At 45.2% G+C, this 27,398-nt stretch overlaps 1 protein-coding gene across 11 annotated transcripts in view; it reads right to left on the bottom strand.

The window, feature by feature from the left end:
- The window catches only part of FAT3 (FAT atypical cadherin 3), a 719,557-nt gene that overhangs the window by 244,514 nt on the left and 447,645 nt on the right, over window positions 1-27,398 (bottom strand). For 5 of the 11 annotated variants that reach the window (XM_081001693.1, XM_081001698.1, XM_081001699.1 and 2 more), the window contains 2 exons: window positions 23,933-23,968; window positions 17,318-23,247 (listed from right to left, as the gene is read on the bottom strand). In XM_081001693.1, coding sequence (XP_080857819.1) covers window positions 22,622-23,247; window positions 23,933-23,968 — 662 coding nt within the window. In that variant the 3' untranslated portion in view covers window positions 17,318-22,621. Of the gene's footprint in view, window positions 1-17,317; window positions 23,248-23,932; window positions 23,969-24,341; window positions 24,418-27,398 lie in introns of those variants that run through there. The other 6 variants (XM_081001697.1, XM_081001700.1, XM_081001702.1 and 3 more) reach the window with 3 other exon arrangements.

Raw genomic sequence — 27,398 nt, 5'->3', positions numbered from 1 at the left:
TTTCAGTTAACTCGGTTCAAACCCCCCACATAAGACCATTTAAAAATAGGATGAAGGGCAACCCATGCCCTTTTAAAATGTTGTTGTTGTTTTTTTGGAGGGGGGTTATTGGGTTGTTGTTTTTTATTTTGATTATCTATTTTGTGGTTTTAGATTTTGATTTTGTTCTGTGAACTGCCCTGAGACCTCTGGGTTTGGGCGGCATATAAATTCAATTTAATAATAATAATAAATAATAATAATAATATACAGTCCAAAGGGGATACATATGTAAAGAATAGGTCATCAGTGGGATTCCATGCTAGTAACGCTCAGCACAATTCTATAGCAGAAGATTTCAGCTGCAAGACACCCAGAGCAGTTTATATATAGAAAAAAGAGGAAAGCAGTAATATGTTGGCTGCATTGACCACAGGGTAGAAAAATGTACGTTCCATGCCCAGGTTCTGGCTATAGCCAACCAATGCCTGCCCTTGATGAGGACGAGGAATGATCTGCTTGTGGGTTTGAGTCCTGTCTCACCTCAGAGCACTGATAACCTTTAGATGCATTTCATCCTTACGATTGTGTGGCTACGAAGTTGGCATTCATGGGTCTGGCCGGATGACTCACTCATTCAAGTCATTAGTGTTTTTAACTCTCCACAAAGTTCATTCCACCCCCAGCCAAAGCTCTCCGGAGGAGGGAAACAAGACCCCTAAGAGCATCTTAGTCATAGTCTTACAGTTCTTTGCACTTAATGGTAGAGCAGGCAATTGTGCTTCCTTCATCGCACAGTGGGCCGTTCCTCTTACCCACACTTTCTCCCTGCAGTATAGATCCATGCGATGTATGTCATTTGTATCACTCCTTCTAATACTCAGCTCATGGCGAGTGCCACCAGGATCGGAGTCAGAAGAGAACCGGCAAAAAACAAGAGGGAAGTACTAGCGTGGTTCAGTTTGCCGAGGTACTTTGAAAAGAAATGAAATCCCCATGAGAACTGTTATGTACTGAAGTTCTCACCCTGGGCCAGCAGGGGGATACTGTAGATAGTTTTCACTCAGGTCCACATATGCAAATAAGGGATTGAAAGTGACATTCAGTGATTGGATAGTTACAGAAAATGGTTACTGTTGCGTTCTAGTGGAGCTCTATATAAGCAAGCTGGCTGAACCCTTCAGTTCAGTTCTGTTCTGGCCTGTGAATAAACAAGAGCTGTTTGAAGAATCGCTGTGTCGTCTGATATGTTCACCCACAACTTAACAAGAACTGAGCATCCCAGGAGCCACAGAATGTAGAGTGACAGCTGGCACAGAAAAATGGTACTTTGAGGTGTCCTCCTGGGAGAGAATGGCTGGCTGGAACTCTGAACAGATTAGGAGGGAGTTCTGTCAGGCTTTGGGGAGTCAGATCCCTTGCCCGGTGACAGCCTAGAATCAGAGAAACAATAAAACAATAAAAGTTTTTACTCAGGAGCTCTATTTCAAAAAAACAACAACCCAGAGTCATACTTATTGAGTTTATTGACAAACGACATAGCCAAGGACAAAAGGAATATATTTTTGTATATAACCGCAGCCGCAAGAATACTTATGGCAAAATATTGGAAAACAGAAAAAGGACCACAAATGACAGAATGGCAAGTTAAGATTTGTGAGTTTGCAGAGATGGCAAAAATGACTGCAGGAATCAGGGGTGGCCCCAATCAAACATTCTATAGAGAATGAGAATGCATAGGGGAATACATGAAGAAATATGGTGTTAAAGCAGAACTCTTCATAGGCAATTGTTAAGTGTGTAAGGACAAAAGAAGTAATTATAATTTAACAGTTTTCATGTTACTCTATTTTACCAAAGCAACTAGGAAAAAAATATTATGATGGGAAGATCTCACACAGGTGAAGGGAAGCAGTAGAGAGGAGGGGAGGGTTAGGTTGAATTTGGGAAATAAAATAATATATGGGACAGCAAAGGATATAATAGATTCTTATGGAATAGTAATATATTGTAACCAGAATAGAAGTTTAAAAGGGGAAGTAAATGTACTTTTAGTATTTTCATTATTGTAATAGTTATTATTTCTGATCAGTAGAAGGCAATGTTAATTTAGGCTTCTTTGTTTTGCTGTCTGTATATATATATATATTTAAAGCCAATAAACAAAAAACGTTCTTACCAAGCAATTTATTCAATAATTCACAGAGAGTGGTGAAGGAATGCACCCTTCCCTAATAATGGCATTGCTCCAAGTAAAGTCCCACCCATGTCTCCCCTATTCCTGCGTTGGTTAATCTGTGCTTTCTGCCTCTGAGTTCTCTGTTCTAATACCCTCAATGCCCGCCTGGTCCTGGGAGAGGGGTGTGTTTCAGGAATGCTTTCCAAGGACACTGAGTCTGTCGGCTGTCTCTCCCCTAGTGCTTCTTCTTCTTCTTCCTGCTGTTCCTCTTCCAATATTTCCCAGCTTCTCCCCTCTGCAGCCTCTGAACTATGACCTTCTGCAAACCACTGTTCTAAATCTATATTGTCCTCCTGTTCTTGGGAAGGTTCAGGAGAAAGGGGGGTGGTCCCCACCATTCCTCCTCAGTCCAGCCCCTGACAAGTACACAGTGCAATGTTATCACTTGCAATAAGAACACAAGAAAAGCCTTGCAGGATCAGGCCTAGAGCCCAGCTAATCCAGCACTCCGTTCTCACAATGGCCAACCAAACAGAACCCAAGTACAACAACAAAAGGACAGGCCTCGCATAGTCTTTCTCAGGCGGGATCTTTGTGATGTCTCATCCCATCTCTAAGTTTCCCTGAAGCAAAGTTTGAATTGATTGGGGAACATGGGAAAAGGGTAAAGATGGGGGAGAAATTTGGTTCAGTTCAGATTTTAATATTCCCTGTTTGTGGGATGCTCTCCCCGGAGACACTCGCCTGGGACCTTCATTACAGATATTTAGGTGCTAGGTGCACAGTCATTTCTGTTGGGAAAGCCTGAGGCAGGAGTTTCAAACTGAACCCTTTCCCCAGATCCATCTCTCAGTACTCAGTGACTCTCTAAAGTTGGTTTTGACTTGGAGATGCCGACTGGGAAAGAGCTCAACATGAAAGGCTTGTGGGAAGAAGAAGGTCTTCAGTAGATATGATAAGCTAACAGTGATGGATTTTCGAGGGGAGGCAAATCCAAAGGGTAGGTGTCACAATTCTAAAGGCTGAATTCCTGTGGGATGTAATCCATTGGTACAGTCAAATGCAACATTCCTCCTTCCCCCTGCATGTGAACTGGGAGATGGGTGTGGCTCTGGCTGACTCCATAAAAGAGCAGAGTCATGCAGCCATTTTCACTGTCTTGTTCAGCCCAGCCGTTTTGTTCTTTCTCTTGTTTGCTGCCATGCTGCTCTCCTGCAGTCATTTTGCACTCTTAATTTTGCTGTCTGCTGGCTCTCAGCCCACAGCACATGAGTTCAGTCTCCATGTGAGATGAACTCACAGTTTGTTATATAACTACTAAGTAAAGCCTGCCTTTCAGGGATCAAATCGTGAACTGAAATGTGAGTAAACTTTTTGTTACTTTACTCAGAAAGATTCTTGTGTCTTTACTCTTCTAAGAGGGATCAAAGGGGACACCAGGAAATAAACTTAACTAAGAGATTGAAACGAATCTGCAGACTAGCTTCCAGCTATATTGAGGGAAATCTACTCTGCTATATCACTTTGCTATAGTGAGTGAAGGAAGGATAATACTTATTCAATATATCCTTTCTTACTTATCCTTAACATTCCCACACTTCCTGTGTTGTACATTATGATAAGATGGTATTTGCAAGGAAGTCCTTACTTGCGTAGCAGATTGATCAGTAGGGTGTATAGGCTTGAGATGATCTTCCAGGTAGTCCAAAAAGCCAAGCTTGTCAAAAGTTTGCCTCACATCTATGTAACTTAAATTGATTTATGAGCAAAATCTTTTTAAAAAACAAAACCCAAAGCACAGTGGAAAGAGAAAGTACTTAAAAGACCATTCTGCTGATCTTGGGTCCCAGGCCTTTGAATGGATCACAAAATGGAGAGGAAATGTTTATCTTGTATTTCAGTGAAAAGTTTAATGGAATATAATACCCAGTCTAGCAGGTAAGGAACAGCCTGCTCTGAAATGTTCCAGACTGCTGCCCACCTGCATTTGGGAACAGATTATTTGCTACTATCTCTGCCCCTGTTATCACCCAAAAGTCAAGCATCACTCTATTATCCATCTGGCTGGGTATGGCAGAAGCGGGGACCATCTTTTCGAAGCCAAATTGCTATTTTGCATCTTTCGTAAACATGGGCGGTTGCCAAGCAAAGTCCCAGGTATATCTTTTGTGCGGGATTTAAAGAGAGCCATTAGCTGGTGGCTTTATTCCCCCCTCCCCCTTCTTACATAATGTGCCGCTTTCTCAGTATGCACATTTCAAGTGTTTAATTTTCTTTCCTAGAATGAAAATCCCTCCAACAGGGCTTAATAGGTCCTTAATAGAATTTCATGCTGGAAGAGTCCTGCCCTATGCAGATTGCCAGCTCAAAAGTGGAACCAAAAGACCCGTTTCACCGAATAGACAAGCTTCACAAATTGTCCTGTTCCAGACAAGCAGACTTACGCGGCAAAAGCATTTGCTTGGCATCTTCAAAGGAAACACTCTCAGGTAGGGCTGGGAATGTCCCATGTCTGAAATTCTAAAAAGTCACTGCTAGTCTGTACAAGGCAATAAGGAGCCAGATGGACCAATAGTCTGACTTGGCATATGGCTGATTCCTATGTACCTAAAGGTGGTATGTGGTCTAAACCACTGAGCCTCTTGGGCTTGCCAATCAGAAGGTCGGCAGTTCGATTCCCCACGACAGGGTGAGCTCCCGTTGCTCTGTCCCATCTCCTGCCAACCTAGCAGTTCGAAAGCGCGCCAGTGCAAGTAGATAAATAGGTACTGCTGCGGTGGGAAGGTGAACGGCGTTTCCACACGCTCTGGTTTCCGTCGCAGTGTTCTGTTGTGCCGGGAATGGTTTAGTCATGCTGGCCACATGACCCGGAAAGTGGTCTGTGGACAAACGCTTGCTCCCTTGGCCTGAAAGCGAGATGAGCGCCACAACCCCATAGTCACCTTTGACTGGACTTAATCGTCCAGGGGTCCTTTACCTTTTTACCTAAAAGTGAGTCTCTCTCTCTCTCTCTCTCTCTCTCTCTCTCTCTCTCTCTCACACACACACACACACACACACACACGACCAGCCCACCCATAACATACCCTCCAACATTTCTCCAATAGGGACATTCAGTGCAATTTTTCTAGAAAAAGAGGTGTCAGAACTCACCATGAACACCTCCCTCATTCTCTTACAATGGCAATGGTACCCACCTGAGAGCTCCAGCTTGGGGTGGATGGGAGCCCTGGGGACGTCCTATTCCATACCCTCCAACATTTCACTGATGAAAATGGGGACGTCTTACATTCTGTGATCAAATCAGAAACCGGGACGCCTTCTGTAAATCCGGGACCATCCCTGGAAAATAGGGACACTTGGAAAGTCTGCCATAAGGGAAGGTGAGGCAATGGCCACGGGTGTGAGGATCCAAAGGGGATAGCAGATCTGGCATCCAAGTTTACTCCTTGGAGGTTGGAGGTTGGATCTGCTGCCTCTTAATGTAGAGGCCGCTCTACACAGCCTCTCCCATCCCAGGGAGGAAATTACAGAGGCTGCCCTATGTGGTCTCCTGGGTTCTTCACTGACCTGGCATGATTCAGAGCAGGCTTCTCCCCACAAAGAGGTCTTTGATGCCCACTTTCAACTATTGGGGAAGGTTGATTTGACAACTGCCCACCCCACTCCTGCTGGGGACCCTCACTCACAACTTCTTCCCTGTCAAGAGAGGCATTTTGTGGTTCGCCTCGGGTGCCGAAATATCTTGGGTTGGTCCTACACACACAAACAAACACAGCACAGTTTGTTATTGTTCCTGTGTGTCGCTCTGCTACATATTGAGGGGAATATGGCTGCCAACGTGTGGTAAAATGCTTGTCTGTAAGGCCACTTCTGAACTATTTATACACTGCTCAATAGGCATGGACTTCACACAACAGTTTAGATAAAATTATTAACACGATAAACATCGGTAAACAGAAAGCTGCCATAAAACAGAATGGAATAAGCAACAGGGAAGAAACATTTCTGGGAGCTGGGTGGTGGCGGCAACTCACCCAGCAGTTTTTAGTTCTTCTCCACTTGCCTCAGGGCAAGGTTTCTCGATATTTTCCATAGTAGAATTGAGGTTTTTTTCTCCCTCGTAATATTAAAACCAGGGGTCACCCAGTCCAGGGGAATTCGTGACCGATAAATGGAAGTCTTTCTTCACACAGCACAAACTACAGAATTCTCTATCACAGGAAGTGGTGATGGCCGCCATCTTTGATGGTTTTAAAAGATTAGACAAATTCATGGAGGATAAGACTCATGATGGTTTCTAGTCATGATGCCTATATATTGCCTCCAGTATTATTACTATTATTATTAAAGCCCTGTAGATTCCTCTTCCGGACACATAACAGCCTGCCAGCTTGTTTCCTGCTTTCCTGCTTACAGGTACACTTCACTAAGTTCTTATAAAGAACCCACCACCACTAATTCAGTTCTGTTGGTCTTTTTTAACTGAATATAGGAAGCTCCTTTATTCCGAGTCAGACCATAGATCCAATCAGCTCAGTATTGTCTACACAGACTGGCAGCAGCTCTCAGACATGGGGTCCTCCCCCCAGTCCTAGCTTGAGATGCTGAGTATTAATAATAGAACTGTAGAGTTGGAAGGGACCCCGGGGTTCATCTAGTCCAGCCCCCTGCGATGCAGGAATCCCAACTGTTGAGAAATCTCAACAGGACTGAAACTGGAAACTTTTTCATGAAAAGCAGATAGCTGCTCTCTGCTATTAAGCTAAAGCCCTGAATAGGCCCAGGATGTTTGATAGATGGGCAAGTGACAAAGCATTTGTATTTAGCAATTTCTCTCTTTGTTGTCTCTCTAGCTACAAATACCTTGGGTAAGAGGAAGTTGAAGATTCGATTAAGCCTTTCCCCCTCTTCCCTCCATTTCTTTTCTTTTGTTAAATGTCATGTTTACAGCACGACAGAAGATTGAGTGGACAGTGCTTCTTGCAAACTTTTCAGTGGCATTTGGGACAATGTGTTAAGCTTCCTCCGCCTCCTCTCTTAGAAATTCTCCTGTTATTGCCATGAAATCTAGTGGGGAAAAGATCAGGGCACCAAAGAAATCATAGGGCGTGAGGTTTCTTTTTTCCACTGCTCCAGACGAGAGCTTGCAGAGTAATCTCCCAAGCAAGAAGATGATGGAAATTGTGTCTTTGTAGTGAGCACTGAAGCAAACCACACTTCTGAGATAGTGGAAGTGAAATTTCATGAGAATCTGTTCTGCTGAGAGGCCAGCTCTCTTTCACACCTCCTCCCTATGAGCCACTTCTATTCTGGCTGCTCATTATAAGCATTACTAACTTTATACACCCCTTCATGGATCCCTAGCCAGAATTAAGATTGCCGGAAGAAATATCAACAACCTCAGATATGCAGATGACACAACCTTGATGGCAGAAAGTGAGGAGGAATTAAAGAACCCTTTAATGAGAGTGAAAAAGGAGAGCGCAAAATATGGTCTGAAGCTCAGCATCAAAAAAATGAAGATCATGGCCACTGGGCCCATCACCTCCTGGCAAATAGAAGGGGAAGAAATGGAGGCAGTGAGAGATTTTACTTTCTTGGGCTCCATAATCACTGCAGATGGTGACAGCAGCCACGAAATTAAAAGACGCCTGCTTCTTGGGAGAAAAGCAATGACAAACCTAGACAGCATCTTAAAAAGCAGAGACATCACCTTGCCAACATAGGTCCATATAGTTAAAGCTATGGTTTTCCCAGTAGTGATGTATGGAGGTGAGAGCTGGACCACAAAGAAGGCTGATCGCCGAAGAATTGATGCTTTTGAATTATGGTGCTGGAGGAGACTCTTGAGAGTCCCATGGACTGCTAGAAGATCAAACCTATCCATTCTGAAGGAAATCAGCCCTGAGTGCTCACTGGAAGGACAGATCGTGAAGCTGAGGCTCCAATACTTTTGGCCACCTCATGAGAAGAGAAGACTCCCTGGAAAAGACCCTGATGTTGGGAAAGATGGAGGGCACAAGGAGAAGGGGACGACAGAGGATGAGATGGTTGGACAGTGTTCTCGAAGCTACCAGCATGAGTTTGACCAAACTGCGGGAGGCAGTGGAAGACAGGAGTGCCTGGCATGCTCTGGTCCATGGGGTCACGAAGAGTCGGACATGACTAAACAACTAAACAACAACAACAAACTTTATACATTCGTTTCTGAGCTGTTACTGAGGAGTGCAGCCTTGCTTTCATTTTAAGCATGCCTCCAGCATCTTTACTCCAGAGATCTCCCTGCTGCCTGGGAAAGTGTGCAATGCAAAAGCTTTTGGGGGAGAGGGACAATGTTGTTACCAGTATTTGCTCGTTTTGCTTTGCACTAAAAAATTGGGAGGACTCTCTCTAGCTTTGCATACCACAATACCTCCAGAGCATGCAAACACCTTTCTCTCCCATCTGACCTCTAACTGAATGAAGTCATCCCAGGTACTTTCTAGATTCCTGAAAGAGAAAGCTCCACAGCTAAGACACTGCCACCTGCAGTAGTCATCTTAGCATTCATTTGCAGGACTTACCGTATTTTTCGTTCTATAAGACACACCAGAACACAAGACGCACCTAGTTTTTGGTAGAGGAAAACAAGAAAAAAAATATTCTGAATCTCAGAAGCCAGAACAGCAAGAGGGATCGCTGCACAGTGAAAGCAGCAATCCCTCTTGCTGTTCTGGCTTCTGGGATAGCTGCGCAGCCTGCATTCGCTCCATAAGACGCACACACATTTCCCCTTACTTTTTAGGAGGGGAAAAGTGAGTCTTATAGAGCAAAAAATACGGTAAGTCTCAGAACTCTTTAACAGATGCACTCATCCAGCTCTACACAGTTATTTCCCATATATTCAATAAACGTTTTCCAATCTTCTCTAAACGTATGTTCTTCTTGTTCTCTTATTCTATATGTTAAGTCTGCAAGGTGCGCATATTTTGTCAACTTAAGTTGCCATTCTTTTTTAGTTGGGTCCTCACTCGTTTTCCATTTTGGGGCTAACAAAACACGGGCTGCCGTAGTGGCATACCTAAATAACCTTTTTTTTGACACCTGGGAATTTCTGTCTGAATTATCCCCAACAAAAAGCACTCTGGTTTTTTTGGGGGGGGGGGGGAAGGTACTTTAAAATATTTTTTTTCAATTCATTATGGATCATTTCCCAATACTCTTTTACCCTTTTACAGATCCACCACATATGGAAAAATGTTCCTTCAACCTCCTTGCACCTCCAGCACTTATGTGATTCAGTCTTATACACCTTAGCAGGCCTACTCAGAGTTAAATACCATCTGTAAATCATTTTCATGTAGTTCTCCTTCAAAGAATAACATGCTGTGAACCTCAAATCGCTTTTCCAGAGGTTGGGAAACCTTTTTCAGTCCAACTCCAACATTCCCTCCTGTGGAACCATGTGGAGACTCCATGTCAGTGGTTGGCAGGGCCAGAGGCAAAAGGGACAGAGTTGTGGGTGCGACTCTTACCTTAGTTGCGTAGTCTACATTCCAGCCGCACAAAACTCAGAGGTTTCTACACATACACACACTGGCCTCTATTCTCATGCATAGCTAAATCATGGAATTTGTGTTGAGAATTTCGTTCCACCTTAAGGAACAGGCATGTGGAATTGTTGTGTGTCACAAGTCTGTTTACATTCCAGACATAAGAGCATTGGGCGGCTCTCAATGCATCTTGTAAAGGCTCCATTTTCCTGTTCTTTGCTTCAGCCAGGAAAACAGCAATTACTGTTTCTTTAGCTGGCAATTTGCACCCACAGGCCACCATTTTGAATGGCTTTGAAAGAGGAACGGGAAAATTCATGGTGGAGAAGGCTATCGAGGATGGCTAGCCACATTATGGCTATCCTCTGGCCCCATGGTTGGAGAGAGCAATGTTTCTGTATACCAGTCACTGGAAACCACAGGAGGGGAAAGGGCTCTTGTGCTCGGGTCCTGGTTTCCCACAGGCAACTGTTGGCCACTGTGAGAACAGGATTCTGGACTAGAAGGGTCATTGGCCTGGTCATTGGCAGGACCTTCTTCTGCTCTTCTCTCCATCCATGCAAGAAAGAGGCATGGTCACAGTCGAGTGATACATTGCAGCTAGACAAAAGAACTTGGAAAGGGTGCAGAGCAGAGCTGGTGAGCGGTGTGGCCTGAGGGGAAGAGGTGTGGCCAGGGATCCCCCTCTTCATCCCTAATGGTAGTATAAGCACAAGGTAGTATAAGCACTCCCATCGTTCTGCCCAAATGCTGAGGTCCAGCACCGAGGGCCTTCTGGCGGTTCCCTCACTGCGAGAAGCAAAGCTACAGAGAACCAGGCAGAGGGCCTTCTCGGTAGTGGCACCCGCCCTGTGGAACGCCCTCCCGTCAGATTTCAAAGAGATAAACAACTACCTGACATTTAGAAGACATCTGAAGGCAGCCCTGTTCAGGGAAGTTTATAATGTGTGACATTTTAATGTATTTTTAATCTTTGTTGGAAGCCGCCCAGAGTGGCTAGGGAGACCTAGCCAGATGGGCGGGGTATTATCATCATCATCATCATCATCATCATCATCATTATTATTATTATTATGAAACACTGGCCTGTGAGCGCTCCAGTTGGAGAATAGCCTCTACCAAAGACGTTGTGGACTTTGAAGAAGCATGAACTCAGGACGGAAGGGAGAAACAAGCTAAGAGGAAGGCACGTCCCTGCTGTGGAAAGACGTGCGGATGCAGAATTGGCCTCCGCAGTCACTTACAGACTCACTGTTAAATCTGTGTTCATGGAAGACAATATTACTCTTCTACAAATGATCGCCAAAGAAGTAGTCATTACCTACTTCTGCAAGACAAAGGCTCTTATCTTTAGTTCCAGAAAACATTGCCAGGCTGTTGCTATCATCATTGACCTGTAGCAGCATAGCAACTGCTGCCTTTCATCCCAGTAGTTTTGCTATGAGAAAAGCCTGCCTTGAAAGGGAAAATGCCCCCGCCCAAACCATCAGAGAGATGCAAACAGTAATGAAATGGAACTCACTACCTCCCAGCCCTGACATCAGTGAACAACTCTCCCTTATTACTCACTGCTCTGTAACTCAATTTTCCTTGGTTTTCAGAGGGAAAGGACAGGTGACTCTCCATTGATCAGTTTCTGGATCCGGGTTCTGTTGAAGAGTGTCAGAGAGAACGAAAACCTTGCACAATATTTCTGAGCCCAGGAGCAGGTGGGGAAGGTCCTCTGTGCCTTGGAGAAGAAGAAGAAGAGTTTGGATTTGATCTCCCGCTTTATCACTACCCGAAGGAGTCTCAAAGCGGCTAACATTCTCCTTTCCCTTCCTCCCCCACAACAAACACTCTGTGAGGTGAGTGAGGCTGAGAGACTTCAGAGAAGTGTGACTAGCCCAAGGTCACCCAGCAGCTGCATGTGGAGGAGCGGGGAAGTGAACCCTGTTCACCAGATTACGAGTCCACTGCTCCTAACCACTACACCACACTGGCACACTGGAGATAAACTCCTATGTAAAGGGAGGTAGATTACATCCCCCTCCACACACAACCACCACCTGCCCAAGGGGATGGATGTTAACGGGCGCTGGGTCACATATTTGCCTGCGACTTAATTTCACTCCTGCGCTATCTATCCTCTTGCACTTTTGCCACTTCAATTAGAAGACAAATGCAAAGGCTTCATGCACCGCCCTCCCATCGACTCCTCATAAAGCAGACACGGTACTACAACCATTTGCCTTAATTGCTGGTTGCAGCATGAAAAACTCTAATAAAAAATCTTATTACTTAAGAGCTGTGTTACATATCCAATACCCCTTGAATGGCAGCCACACAGCAGAGGACCCAATACCTGTTGTCTGCTGCCCCCCAGAGGGCAAGAGTTACAGGTTAAGTTTACATATTTTGCTTGAGATTTGAAGAAGGGGCTTCGTGAAGTTCATAGCTGTTTGCCAATGGAAATGTAGAAACATACAATTGTAGATGTTATGTACTGAGTTGAATAGGATTCAGAATGCAGCAGTCTGATTGGTCCTAGAAAAATAGAATCCAGAATGCAGCAGTCTAATTGGTCCGCAGGAGCCACTCAATCCAGCTCCAGGTGGAAGGGAATCCGCAACCTGATTGGCCTACAGGAGCATCCCGGAATTAGCCAATCATGTGGGGCCCATTGTGTAAATAATGTACATAAAGCAGACATTTCGGGGGAACTTCCATTCCTCACTACTCTGAGCTGAATAAAGAGCATGAAATCCACTCTCGACTCCGAGTATATTTCAGTAGAGTTGGAAGGCAACTTGAGGGTCAGCTTGTACAAACCCCCTGCAATGCAGGGATATGCAGATCACTACAAAAAAAGACAGCCCCAAACACTAGACTTGGAAACCTATAAAGCTGTGGCACAAAAGAAAAATGAATTGTGAGAGAGGAGGGTGGGGGAGAGGAAGCAAAGTCAGGCACAAGTTCTTAGTTCCTTGCTCTTCTAATGCTCAAGAAAAAACTGGAGCTCAAAGCTGGTGGTTTTTCTGCTGCGCTGAAGGAGTGGACCTGCATCCCTCCTCTCCTCTCTTCTGTTCCATCCTGATGGAACGCTTGCTGCCAGGTGATATAGGCTGTACGGATTGGGCTTAGAAGGAGGGGGCAAGTGGGTAGGCCATGGCAACAGCAGCAAGGACGAGGAAGGACTGCTCAAAGTCCAAGATCCCTCCAAACCCTGGAGGCAATTCGGACACCAGTATCCCAGGGGTTCCTAAACATCCAGGGGGAACCAGGTTGGGATTCCTTCCAGCTCTACAATACTATGATGCTCTCCTGAAAGATTTGGCATTGCCCGGCCAGAGAACAGTTCTGAGACATTTCTTGTCCAACACTGCCACCATGTGGCATCATTTCCTTCTCCCCACCCAAAGTCAAATTGGTCTTAAAAGGAAACACTTCTAGTGCTGTTTCTTTCTTAGGAGCCACGCAAACCAACTTCAGGGTAGTTTCAGTGCACACGCAGCCAGAGACTACGCCCGCATGGAAACTTCCTCTGCTCTTCCCGCTTCAACTCTCTCCTGGATCTGGGAGACAGCCGTGCAGGAGATTGTGGGGAAGTACCTGTCCATTCACTTGTGTCTCCTGCCTCTTCCTCTAGCTCTGAAGCTTCCCCTGCGTCAGAATCTTGCCTCCTGGGTGATACAGATCCCCACAAATCACTCACCCCCCTCTCCCAAGTCAGACTCCAGTTCCCCTTCCCCTAATGCACAGTCGACATCCTTCTGCTAGTCTCTGACTCAGTGTGCCATTTAATTAATTCATTTATTTCATAAAATTTATATACTGCTTCATTTTAAAAAAATAAATAAAACAAAGCTCAAAGAAAGGTTTTAGTCCTTCAAAATTGCCCTCCAAAGGGGACCTCTGCTGTTTCAAAATGCATGTTTAGTCAGCAGTATGGTAATTTCAGAAGCTAGTCGCCTCTTTTTTTTTTTTAAATACTTTTCAGTTTCTGAAGATGCTTATAACCAACAACCCCCATATATACCCCCCACCCCAAGAAACATTCCATGCATATACAGTGTAAATGATACTGTCAAACAGTAAGCAGATTCGTATAATATATAGTTGATAGATGGTGATCAGTTAAGTGTCTTCTGGTGGAACAGACTTCAATGAGAAGTGGTGGACACTCCTTCCTGTGAGGTTTTTAAGCAGAGGTTTGATAGTCATCAGTCATGTATGATTTATTTGAGATTCCTGCATTGCAGGCGGTTGGACCAATTATTATTATTATTATTATTATTATTATTATTATTATTATTATTACTATTATTATACCCCGCCCATCTGGCTGGGTTTCCCCAGTCACTTTGGGCGGCTTTCAACAGAATATTAAAATACAGTAGTCTATTAAATATTAAAGGCTGCCTTCAGATGTCTTCTGGTAGTTGTTGGTCTCTTTGACATCTGGTGGGAGGGCGTTCCACAGGGCGGAAGCCACTACCAAGAAGGCCCTCTGCCTGGTTCCCTGTAACTTGGCTTCTCACAGTGAGGGAACCACCAGAAGGCCCTCAGTGTCTGGGCAAAATTATGGGGGTGGAGACGCTCCTTCAGGTATACTGGACCAAGGCCGTTTAGCTCTACAGTTCTCTGATTCTACACTCTCAGTCTTAACCGATCATCCCAGAGTGATGGTCTCAGTAGCTGATCTCAACTTGTCCATGTCTGCTTTCCCCACTCCTTCAAATTCTTTGCCTTTTCATCTTCCCTACATGCTATCTTCCTTCATCTCTGCACCTCCTCCTTGGGTCTGGCACCACCTACATTTGGCTCTGGCCCCATTTACCGGCTGCTGTGCTCAGTGCGATGATTGTTCCAGGCTGCCAGGGACTGGAAGCCCCCTTGGCACAAGCTGAATGTCGGAAACATAAATTCCAACTTTGCAGTGCTTTCTTTGGCCCGCCCTGAATCTCCCAACATTCAGCATTCCAGAACAGACCTGGGTTCTGGTCTTGCAAAACCTCTTTTCTTTGCTCACCTTTTCTTCCATGCCTCACATAACTTTCACACGTGGTCTCAGAGGAAGGGGGCTGCGTCTTTCTCCATGTAGATCATTTAGCAACTCAAACATAATTACCTAGCTCCTCCTGAGAGACAGCTGTGCTCCAGGCAACAGCACCACAGCACAGCTTTCTTTATTATTAATGACAATGCTCCAAATCGATAGCAGGGTATTGATTGAACTTCCAACCACAGAAGTAATTATAAGACTGATATTTAATTCAGCCACAGACATGTTGCTTAAATGGTGCATTTGTGCTCCCGGAACATCCGTTATTCTATTTTCTTTCCGGCATACTTTGCAGTGTGCATAATTTCATTTGGATCAAACACCTAGGGCTGTAGCCATTGCTTTGCTACTCAGAGTAAACCTGTCGAAATGACTGGACCTATGCAAGGCTGCTGAGCAGGAGCCAAGACCTTGAAGAGAAGGGAGAGCTTGGGTGGACAGCAACAATATTGGATGTGTGCTGCTACACATAGTATTGGTAAGCCCTTTTATATTGCTCCCTTTCTTGTTTGATGCTGGTTTTTAATGCTTGCTTTTGTAAGTAGCTTCGAGTGCACCTTTCTGAATAATATTGTTATGAATTGGGGTGGCAGGGAATAGGCTGCATGACAAGATCCTTCTACTCCCTGGATCCAGCAAGTGTTGAAATATAATCAAGGATTCAAAACTGGCTTCCTGGTGAAGTGATAGGTTGTTAAGGGAACAAAGGAAGTGGATCTGTGCCGGGTGAAAACTTACTGGTAGTTAGAAAGACAAAGGGCAGAGCTGAGGTGTGTGAGCTTGAAGTAGATAGAAGCCAGAAATAGAGTATGATGCTCGATTTCTACTGAAATCCATGGGAGAAGCAAGACCCTCTTGGGGTGTTAATACTGTAAACACCTCTGTCGTAGGCTCGGGTTGCATATATATGCAAATAAACCATATATCATGAAGACATGATAGATCTGCCGAGTGGCTGAATGAGTGAGTGGCAAAATGAATGTTTGGCAGCTTAGCTGAATGGCTCAAAAAGGGACCAGCTGAGTGTGTTGATGGGTCAGTGGCTGTGTGGCTACTCAGTGAAAGACTAACTGGCTGAGTGACTATATTCCAAGAGAGGAGCAAAATCTGGGACATGGGCATCAGGTAAGGGCTCCTCCTACTGCAGACATATATAATGATCCTTGGGCAGCCAGGAGAACAAGAGAGCCAATGCTTGTCCACCTCCCTACTGACCCTAGGATGCAGGAATTGAGAACTATTTCCAGCAGGAGGTTTGAGGGCAAATCTATGGGGCTTCTGTGTCAATGGCAGGCATAGCCAGAGGCAAAAGTGAACCTTACCTTTGTACAAGAGGCTACAGTCATGCAGAAGAACTTCTTGACAGTAAGAGCTGTTCGACAGTGGAATTTGCTGCCAAGGAGTGTGGTGGAGTCTCCTTCTTTGGAGGTCTTTAAGCAGAGGCTTGACAACCATATGTCAGGAGTGCTCTGATGGTGTTTCCTGCTTGGCAGGGGGTTGGACTCGATGGCCCTTGTGGTCTCTTCCAGCTCTATGATTCTATGATTCTAAGAAGCCAGAGGTTTCTATATGCATGCAGGTCCCACAATCCTCCAGCCCGCTATGTGAAAATTCACTTATCCGAACATAAAAGAATTTCGCCTAAACCTCGCTACTGAATAGATACTGAACAGCCGGTTTGCCCCCTTCCTGATGTGATTGTGCTTTGCTGGTCAGGGGTAGCCATTTTCAGGCAGAAAACGTGAAGGGAGAAAGACAGCTTTGTTATTGTTGTTGTTTAGTCATGTCCGACTCTTCGTAACCCCATGGAGAGAGACAGCAAAATCAGACAAATCAGAGATCAGGAGATCAGGTATATAAGTTTTCCCTTTGTCTCTCTTTTGCTGGTCGGCTGCAGCCATTTCAGGAAGAAACCATGGTGTGTGGGCGGAGGGACGGGGAGCAAGATTGAACAAATCCTGGAGTCGGTCAGCTATAACTCACACAGCTTCATTGTAGATAGCTCTTTATTCACAGAAACAAGGTAGCTCAGGCCAGGCCTGGAGAGGGCACCAACTCTTCATGGTAGAAGTGGCCCCATGGGGCAGTCGTGAGCACTGAAGGTCCCTGATTTCCCACAGCTCTCCAAAGCTTCCTTCCCAGGCAATCTGAGGCTCCAACGCCTTGTCTGTTTTTGCTCTACCCTCTTCATACCTCTTCTGGTCCTGGGAGACCAGCAGGGAGGGGAAGCTGGTCACAGCAGGAGGAAGGCATTTGCGCCTCTTTAGCAGCCTGACTTATCTCTGCTTCTCAGCCCTGCTCCTCTCCTCTTCTGCCTCCGATTCTGGACTGCTCTCTGCCGCAGCCTCTTCCTGCTCACTAAAGCCTGTTACCTCTTCAGCTTCTGACACCTCCTCCCCCCAGTCTGCTCCCTCTGACCACTCATCGCCATCCCACCACCAATCCCTTAGCTCTGAGCCTTCTTCCCTCGGGGGTTCCCCAGCTGGTGCCTATGACAACTCCTCTGCCTCCAGCCAGTCACGACACTTGTACTGTACAGTGAAAATACACCCCAATGGAAAAAGCCAATGAAGAATCAACTCGATGTGTTTTTGTTTTTACTTGAAAACTGGTTTTAAATTTTGGCAGTTACAAACCTGTACACATTTTTTTTCTGTCTTTTTTTTCTTTTTTAGCAAAATAACACAAGACAATACTGCCAACAGCAAATATGAAAGACCGATGCATTTGCCGACGAGGGACCAGATCCACACGAAGTGATAACCTTCCCTTTGCATAAAGTTGTTGTGTAGTTGGAATAATGGCGGAACCTCAAATGCCTAAGTGAAACAGCATTAGAAAACATGTCTGTAATAGCATTTGTGCAAAGACCCATTCATCTGAAGGGGTGGGGTTCATTAGGAAGCAGTCTTAGAAACTGAGAGAAATGTTAATGAGAAACAGCTGATTCAAAGAAAAGTTACAGTACATTCTGAAGTGATTAAGAAGTGTTGTTTCCCCAACCTATTCACCTTTTTTTTGTTGATTTTTCCATTACCTTAAATCTGACATTGATGAGTTTCTTCAGAATACATAAATGAACACGGAAAAAAAGAAATTAAAAGGAACTTGATTGGCATCAAATATCTACAAAAGCCAGGTAATTCCAAAATTATTATGTACATTATTTTATAAACTTTTTTTTAAAACACCAAAAACATACATCTTTTACAAACCAGCCTGCTTGCAACAGGTAAAATTTACAAGACAACTATCTTTCTTATACAGTGCTTCAAAAGAACTCCTTACATTTCCCAGACGACCCTCTCCAAATGCAGTTACTATGGGCTTCTGGAAACAACCCAGGTCTCTGATAATGACAGGATTTAGCTATACAGTGAGGGTTCAAATTTCCACCACCCGGTTCAAATTTATCCTTAACACTGCCGGTATCAAACCCTGGTTATGGCCTTGTAACTCAACATTTGTAAATTATTGCTTTATAAAAAAAATTACATGATGGGAATCATTTCATTTGCAGTACTCTCCAGTTGCCCCTCTCACATGTGAAGTAACAACAACGTCAGTGCCTTTTTGTTTGGTGCATAGCCTTGGAAACAGCAAGCTGAAATTAACAGTCTGCAATGGACAAGCTTACAGTAAATTGCATTACAGATATGTCGGGTGTGAGGACAAGTGCCAAACAGGCAAAACCGTGATTACAAAATGATTTCAGAAACACCAAATGTTGCATCATCATGAACACGCCTCCCACCTCCATTTCCTGATTTAAGGTCTTTCCGCAAACTATTTTTTGAAACTACAGTTCAATATGATAGCCCTGTCAAAACCTTCTTACAATTCTTTCCCTCTAGAATCTGAAAACTCCCTTTAAATAAAAGCAGCCCACTAACTTGACGGCAATACCAAATTCTTACCACGAGGAAACCAGAAGTCTGTGACCCTTGGTAGTATATGAATTCATCATGATACACCATGAGCTGCCGCCTGAATGGAAAGAGGTTTGGAGTCACAAATACCTCGTGGGCAATCCTTTCTTTGGATAGATTTGGTTTTTGTTAGCGGGACGATCTTTTAACACTGAAAGCAGATCTGGGCAGCATACAATCCACAAAACGTCTCCAGGATGTCCCAGTCTACTACATGGAGGGAAGAGAAGTCAGAAATGTGGTTTTCCCTGCCTGAAGTCTGAAGTGCTTCAGGGTAGAATCCTACTTCCTCAGTCAGGCTATGGGCACATTCATACCACACATTAAAAAAACGGCCACTTTACATAGTAATGGCTTCCTTCAAAGAATTCTGGTAGCTGTAGTTTGCAAAGGGTGCTGAGAGGAGGGCCCTGTTCCTCTCCCAGAACTACAACTCCTGGAGTGGGAGTTTAACAGTCAATCCCTCTCCTCAGGAACGGGATAGCTCTGGGAGGGGAAGAGGGGTCTCTTTAACAACTCTTGGACAAACTACAGCCCCCAGAATTCTTTGGGAGGAAAGCCATGACCATTTCTAGTAGTATCATAGTGCTTTAAATGTATTACAGTGCGAATGTGGCCTGTGAGCCTTGCAAGACCAGCTCAAATTCAGTTGACTCAATCGAGTCACGGAACTTTCTTACAACTAACCTTTGCCACACGTCACTGGCACTAATCCAAACCGAACACAAATCGGAAGCAGAAATGATGATTCACACAATGCATGCCCACTGTTTTCTTCTAGATCGTGGCCAATGTTGTTAGGGATTTATTTATTTTTTAGCCTGGAGGATTAAGGGTGGAAACATGCTAGCAGGTCTGTGTGGGGTTAAGGAAGAGCCTAAATGAAAATATGGTGCATGGGTTAATGAATACAATTATTTCTGAGGTTTGCACAGCTGGACTTTCCCCCTTGCATAAGTTGGGCAACTGTATGGGCCGAGGGGGCAGAGAGCAGCTGGAGGAAAAAGAGAGAGGGGAGGAGAATGGTTGGCTGCATAGGCTTTGGGAAGAAGGGGAAGGACTGAAAACTGCAGGGCTCCCACAGAGGGGAGGGCAGCTTAGGATGTGCAAGAATGGAAGATATTCCCTGCTCAGGAGCCAAGGCTCCCACCATGCTGCTAACGTTAGGCAGCGTTAGAGTCCTTTGTGCGGAAGACTTGTAGAAAACAGGCGGGGGACACACCAAGTGCAGGGAATAGCGACGTTTATCTTCTTGCTTGTGCATTAAGGGCTTCCCGCTTTTCAATTTATTTCCCTGTGTGACCCTGTTGATATGTTGCAGTCAAAATAAAAAATAAACCTAGACATTGAGCGCCCCGGGGAAACACGAGCTGAAATGCACCCTCTGTGAGGTGTAAACCAGGTAGGGATTATTTCCCAATTACTTCGTGGTGGGGGACAGAGGTCACTGGTTCAGTCGAAGAAAGGTTCAAAGTTCATGCGTGCAATAGCTGAAGCGACCCAACGCATACTGGATGCGAACTACGGCAGAACACCTCACTGCCCATCCCGCTATTGAAAAAGGAAGTTAAATTCTCCTGTCCCACCAGAACAATTTACACACACACACATCAGCGAGCTTCTCCATCGATGAAGCACCTCTGAGTCAGCAGACCCTTTTGGCCAGTGTTGGCCGCCCCTCGCTTGGAAGAACTGGTTTGAGTTTGGGAGACAAATTTGTTATTTAGCTTCTTCTTCACAACTGGCAGACAGGAAGTTCAAGTAATATTGCTTCTCCACCTACCCTCCCAGAAAACACATCGGAGGTGGAAGGACTGAGAAAGCAAAGGTATCACAAATTTGTTACGTCCATGATATTCTTGAGGGGAAACCAAGAAAAATGTCCATTAATTTAACAGGAAGTATGGACAGGCCTATATTTATCAAAATATTCATATGGGTGATATATTTGCCTTGGCTCAAAACCCATTTTTAACAGATGTCTCAGTGCTCTATCCAGAATGTTTGCTTCGGTACAAATCTTTGCGATGATGCTCTTAAGAGAATGTGGGAAAGGGGCAGTAAACATTGAATTACGAGCTCCACGATGTGGATTTCAGAGTCCCTTTGCTATTAAAAGTGTTACATGGCGGTTGTGTTGTTTATTCCTTCTTGTTGCTTTTAACCATTTTGACTGCTGGGTGGCAGCTTATGAACAATATTTTTCGTGGCAGAAAGAACTGGCTGCTGATTAGCTTAATGAAAGCTGAAACGATGAAATTCGGTTCAGTCAGCAGAAAAGAAGAAAGAAAAAAAACCCAGTTCATGGAAGGGAAGCACTGGGAACACTCATTTAACGTCGTGTTGATGGGGAACTCGGATAAGGCAGGGGCATGAAAAACCTGTTAGGGCATCTATTCATCCGTGACTCCACTCCAGGGGGAATGATTTATTCATTCCGTACCCTTCCTGGCTGGCTGAATTCTCTTAGTACAGGGAGAGTGGCTTCCCCTCCCACCTTTAAACTGTAAATAGGCAAAATAAAATAAATAAAAATTATTTTAAGAGATGGCAACCCCTTTCCCTTTTTGCAGCATTAAAGCCGGGGATGCAAATATGGCTGGGGAACACTTCCCCAGACTGCCACAATTTTCTAGTTTCCCCCCTGTTTTTTTAAGAGAGCACGTGGATGAACAAAAAGTGGTGATGAATCCCAAAAAGTCTAAAGTGGGTCGCAAGGGACCGAACACACCAAAATAAATAAGTAAAAATAGTGTGGATGCCTTGGGGTTGTTTTTGCACAGACCAAGCGTGGGATGCAGAAGCAGCTCCTCGGCAGAGTTCCTTGAAGAACTGCAAATCCTGCATCCTTGGAGCGCCTCTCAGCAGAGTGGCCAAGTGCGAAGGAGAGCAGGGCTCCTGAATCCTTTCACTGCTGTGCAGTGGCTGGAGTTTTTCTGCAGCTGCTGCTTACTCCTGCCCCAATCCTCCTTCTTTCCTGGAACTACAGGATGGTCAGTATGGTCTTAAGTACATGTCATCCTCATTTGATGAGATCAAGGCACCGATTGCTACTAAGGAGTTGGTCTGGCAGTGTGTTAGCTCACCATCGTGCACAAGCCGAGGCACAGTGACCCACTGGATTCAACTGAGAGCATGCAGTGATTGTTGCAGATTCCACATGGTTTGCAGCAGATGGGATGCCCCGCCACTCAGTGTCTCAAGATGGTGCCAAAGTATCTCTCAATCCCCTCTTGCTTTGGGGCTGGAGGAATAACTACGACCTGCAGATCAGATCCACTTTAATTAACAGACACAGCTTACTTAGATGCTTAAGTCTACCCTGCGTGGGGCTAGAATTGGAAACAACTCTTAGAATACAAACACATTCACTTTAACTACATCCATAACATGGCAGAAAGGGATCTTATTATGGACTGTTGGTTTGGAAAGGATGTCCCTTTCCCCTCCTTAAAATTCAGATTTACTTTGTGCAGCAGCAGCAGCAGCCTTGGCACCTAATTCACCCTTATTTCTCACTTCACTCAAGTTTGACCCATGCAGCCACAGTTCTAGGACCCAGGAAACGAGTTTCAGCTTTTCTTGAATACTGCAAGTGCTTCAGCCTTGTAACACTTTTAATAGCATGATCCCCCACAAAGCTGGTTGGAGGAGAATTCAGTCTGCCCCCACACAACGGGGAACCTCTATGCTTGGCAACAAACAACCAACGTCAACTCCAAGGGATCAAGAGCCTTTTCCAGCTACCAATTTTGGGAGGCAACCATTTGCTCTCTCCTTGCACAAGGTCACCACGGATTTCTCGACAGGGTTAAAAATGGGTTATGCTATATTTCCACTTTGCCCCATATACAGATCTATTTATTTTTTTTCTCAGTGAAAAGAAAGCCTTCTTGACAGTTAATGCTATGAATGGGACCAAATGACAGAAACAACGTCAACAAAAGAGGCTCCTTCACACTTGGGTCTGGTGGTGGGTCTCCACAAATGGAATGTGAACGTGGTGGTGGTCAAGGCGCAGCTCCTCAATGCTTTCATAGTCACTCATGGCCACCTCAGAGTCATCAAAACCACAGCCCATAGAAACGTCAGACGACGACGCGTCCAGGGAATTGTGTAAGGACAAGGGCTTCTTGGCCAGGCTATTGTTCTCTGCGTTTGGTCCTGGGCCAACGCCAAAAGTACTAAACTCGTTCCCAGTCTGAGACCCGCCGTTGTCCATCTCGTTGGGGAACTGGTGCGGAGGGAGGTACTGGCTCGGGTGGAACTGTGGCCGTCGCCGACAATCCGGGCTAAGTGTGCCGGCCATGGAGACCGGCTGGGATGAAGGAAGGGCTTCGTATTGGTCTGGGTAATCCTCCGGGAGGGGAGGCGGCAACTGGTCCTGGTTTAAAAACTCCTCATCCTGCGGCGGAGGATAGTCGCTGTCAATATCGTAGCCGCCAAGGTAGTAGTCTGTTTCCAGCTCCCTTGTGCTCCCGTGATGCACTGAGCTGCCATCTGTTGTCTCATAATTGGGCACCTCCTCAATGTCAGATAGTCGAGCGCTCGGCATCCAATCAGAGGTGTCCCAGTGATAAGCTGCAGAAGGAAACAAACCCACAGTGAATAGGGAGGGAGGCGTAAGTCTTGGAAGAGAGGCAGTCAATGGCATGCACCCGGCATGAAGCAAATCCCCACTGGGTCCGAGCATAATGAAACTGTATATGCAATAAATAGCTGGCATGCATCACCATTGTTTTGCTTTTTAAAACCCTGGCCAACCATGCTTTGGCCCAAGTGGAGAGAAGCGATATAACGTCACGATGACAACCAATGCAACACAGCCAAGTTTATGTTAGAAAGGAAGTGTCTGAGAAATAAATAAAAAATGCTGAAAACCCAACATAAGCATGGGAGGTGAGCATCAAACTGTTAGCGCAGAACGCAAATATATACATTAATAGAAGTCAGCATGCTCTTGCTGCTGCATTCTTTTCCAAGATCTTGGTCTGGGGAGGGAAAGCAAAATTACACAGGCACACAAAATAAATAGGCGGAGATGAAAAAGAACCAACAAATCCCTGGAAGAAAAATTAAAACAAAATGCCACCCCTCCCCCGCCTTGGGCACCCAAAATATATACATGCTCAGACATGCAGAACATGGGCATAGCATGATCTAAAAGGTGAAGGCCGAACTGAGTGTATTAGTAATGTGTTAAAACACCGGCCTTTGGGACCCCCCTCCACATTCCCACGAATTGCAGCAAGCAGGTATGCGTCACCTCTATTGTAGTTCTGTCCTTGATCCATATCAGTCACTGTTAAATACAAAGTGGGAGAAAAAGCAACACTGGAAACTCTCAGGCCTGCACATTGCAGAAAAATCTCACATTGCTTCTAAAACACATCTGACTGAAAAGCGCTTTTAAGCAAAGCTTCAGTTTAAGGTTTATCTTTTTAAAAAGCAAATAAATCTGATTTTTCTAGGCAGAAGTCAATCGTCACAATCGCTTTACGTCTAATCATTACGACTATAGTTATCTGAATTAAACATGCAAAGCTGACTCAAGCACATAGCTTTAACACAAACAAAAAAACCATATGCAGTTTTCCCCCTCTCTCTTAAAATTTGCGAAGTATGTTTTATCTCTCTCTTGCTCACTGTGAAACAGAAAAAAAATAAGAATCTACCATTCTCAGGGCCGGTTCAAACAAATCTGGGCCCAAGTACGCTCAGATACCACGGTGAGAGGCACGGTATAACAACCTGAACAGAACAGAATAGAAAGGCAGTCAATTGGGCCACCAGAAGCAAATACGACAGAGCCCTCTCCTAGCTAGAAAGAGGAGACTTTCCATATGGAGCGTGGAATGAGGCCGGGGGAAGCAAACAGCCTGGGTTCCTTCTCTGCCTTTATCGTAGGGTCTGCTAAGGATAAGCCGCCACGGTGGGGTGCTGCTGCGCTCCCAACACAGAAGTCACTGTTACTTACTGGGATGGAGCAAGGCAGGTGGCAGCAACCTCAGGGCCATGCGGGCACTTTGGTGGAGCCAATCCCTTGCTTCCACTGGTGCATCCACACTGTGGCAGCTTTGCTGCCACCCTGCTCCATCCCAGTAAGTGGTAGGGTGCGAGGCAGGTCCCCAGAATCCACCCCACTATCTCGGCGGCTTCAGATACCAAGTCCGACTGCTGGCCCAGGTTGTTGTTATCTAGCCTTAGGGCTCATGCAGACTTCCTTTTGCACCACACATTCCAGGCACTTGAAAGCTCTGTGTCTGGGAGGTTTGTTTTCGTCCCCATGCTTTACCCAGGAAAACCTTGAATTGGAGCAAACGGCAATCCGCAGAAAAGCCATTCGCTCTGCTTCAGTGGTAAAAGGTGGGCTTTCCCAGGGAAAGCACTGGGACAAAAAACCAAAAATACAGCTTGGAAACAAGAGCTCTAAAGCCCAGATGTATGCCTAGAAACATGGACGGAAAGAAGACTGGATGAGCCCTTAGTAGCAGATTGCATCTGTCCAGGCTTTCTTTCAGGCAGTGGTCTTTCTTAGCCTACCTAGAGGTGGCAGGGATTGAACCTGGGACCTTTGGCATGCAAAGCTTGCTCTGTACTGCTGAGCTGTGCAGTTTGTTCTGCGGGAATGATAATAGTATGTTTCCAAGCACAATTCAAAGTGTTGGTGCTGACCTTTAAAGCCCTAAACGGCCTCGGTCCAGTATACCTGAAGGAACGTCTCCACCCCCATCATCCAGCCCGGACACTGAGGTCCAGCGCTGAGGACCTTCTGGCGGTTCCCTCACTGCGAGAAGCCAAGTTACAGGGAACCAGGCAGAGGGCCTTCTTGGTAGTGGCGCCTGCCCTGTGGAACGCCCTCCCACCAGATGTCAAGGCAATAAACAACTATTTTACTTTTAAAAGACAACTTGGCGGCCCTGTTTAGGGAAGTTTTTAATGTCTGATGCGGTATTGTTTTTAATATTTGGTCGGAAGCCACCCAGAGTGGCTGGGGAAACCCAGCCAGATGGGCGGGGTATAAATAATAAATTATTATAATGAGCACCACCATATCCCAATATAGGGCTGCCATTCTGCAGTTGGCAGCAGTGTCCGGGCAAAAATCGGCAAAATGTCTGGGAAAATCCGGATGTATGGCAGCCCAATAGCCTTGAGCAAAATTAGAAAAACTCAACAACTTTGCCCCCCATCCAATCTTTCTGTCCAGACTTTTACTGTTTGGAATATGGCAACCCTATCATAATAGGTTAACAGCAAGAGGGATTTAAAGGCATAGGATGGAAAGAAGCCAGAAAGTAGGCTGTCCTTTTGGAGAAAAGGGTACTTATGATGCAGCCCTAATAGGACTTTTTTTATTATTATCGGGAGATATGACCTGAACAAATTGTTCAGGGCAGACCTTCTGAAAGTAATGGACATGATAATTCATTTCTACTCTTAACAAAACTTAGGTGGAAGCAACCCTATGTTTTTCAACTATGCAGCTCAGAAGTTTACTTTTTCTTGTTTTTTAAAAAGAAGGTACGGAGCAGTCGTTGGGGCAGAACTGCAGTGAAATTTATTTTGGGGAGAAAAAGACTTTCCTCTGGAACGCTAACCCTGCAGAAGCTTGGTGAAGCATGGGATCCTTTCAGAAGGTAGCATTTTGTGATTTGTTTGGACCACGTCTCCTGTGGTTATCATTTAAAGGCTCTCCTTAATTATAAAGGCCGAAGTGGAACACGACAGAACTGGACTGTCCTGGATGCAGAAATTCCTCAAGCCCCGGCTGGCGAACCTGAGGTTCTGGCCAGGATTTGAGCTGGGGAAAATCCTGGCAAAACAAAAACAAAAAACCTCAATCTCTCTGTTCCTCATTTGTACAAGAACCTCCCTCCTTCAGTGTTGCTGCACCAACTGGTTTGCGTCTTTATGTGAGCATAACTTGCGCCGTTTCCCTTCAGCACACAGGAGCTTTGATGGCAATGAAAGATGAACTGAAACGAGGCGAACGAGATGGTCGGCAGAAGGAAAACCCTTTCTCTCGTGACCAGTGGTTACAGCTCAGGTAGCACTGTCTGAACCGGCCCTGACTGCTCCAAAAGAACAAAACAAAAAACTGACTCAAAAGCATTGCATTGAGAGGAAACGAGGACCGTTTCTGGGTCACTGGTTTTATGCCCATACCCCACTCTGCGCGGAGGTACCGCGCGTCTTAGTGCATGCCTATATGGACAGTTTATATTTATGCTACACAGCAGAACCTCACTAACCTCCTCACTTGCCCACCATGCAGTTCAAAAGGACTTCCCTTCCTTTCCCACGTTGAAGCAAGATTTATGCAAGCAAGGTCTTGTGGATCCATCAAATGCAGAGCTACGCCCAAATACACTATAGAATATTTCGCTGTGGAGACTACAGGGACTATGGCCACCTAATTCTTGAATGTCTTCTTTCATAAATTGGTTTTGTCCTGTTTATACACATAATGCATGGGCAATTCACATTGAAATACCTATTTCTAATTGCATTTTCTCATAAAACCTGCAATTCTAAAATGTTTTCACTCAAAAAGCATCTCTATTAAAAATAGTGTGTAAAAACGCATACAGTGGTACCTCGGGTTAAGAACTTAATTTGTTCTGGAGGTCCGTTCTTAATCTGAAACTGTTCTTAACCTGAGGTACCACTTTAGCTAATGGGGCCTCCCGCTGCTATCGCGCCGGCACTGTGCGAATTCTGTTCTCATC

Source organism: Podarcis pityusensis (assembly GCF_964106645.2).
Source record: "Podarcis pityusensis genome assembly, chromosome: 4".
NCBI classification, from domain to species: Eukaryota; Metazoa; Chordata; class Lepidosauria; order Squamata; family Lacertidae; genus Podarcis; species Podarcis pityusensis.
Note: the sequence above shows the minus strand (reverse complement) of the source record. Positions and strands in the feature narration are given on the sequence as shown.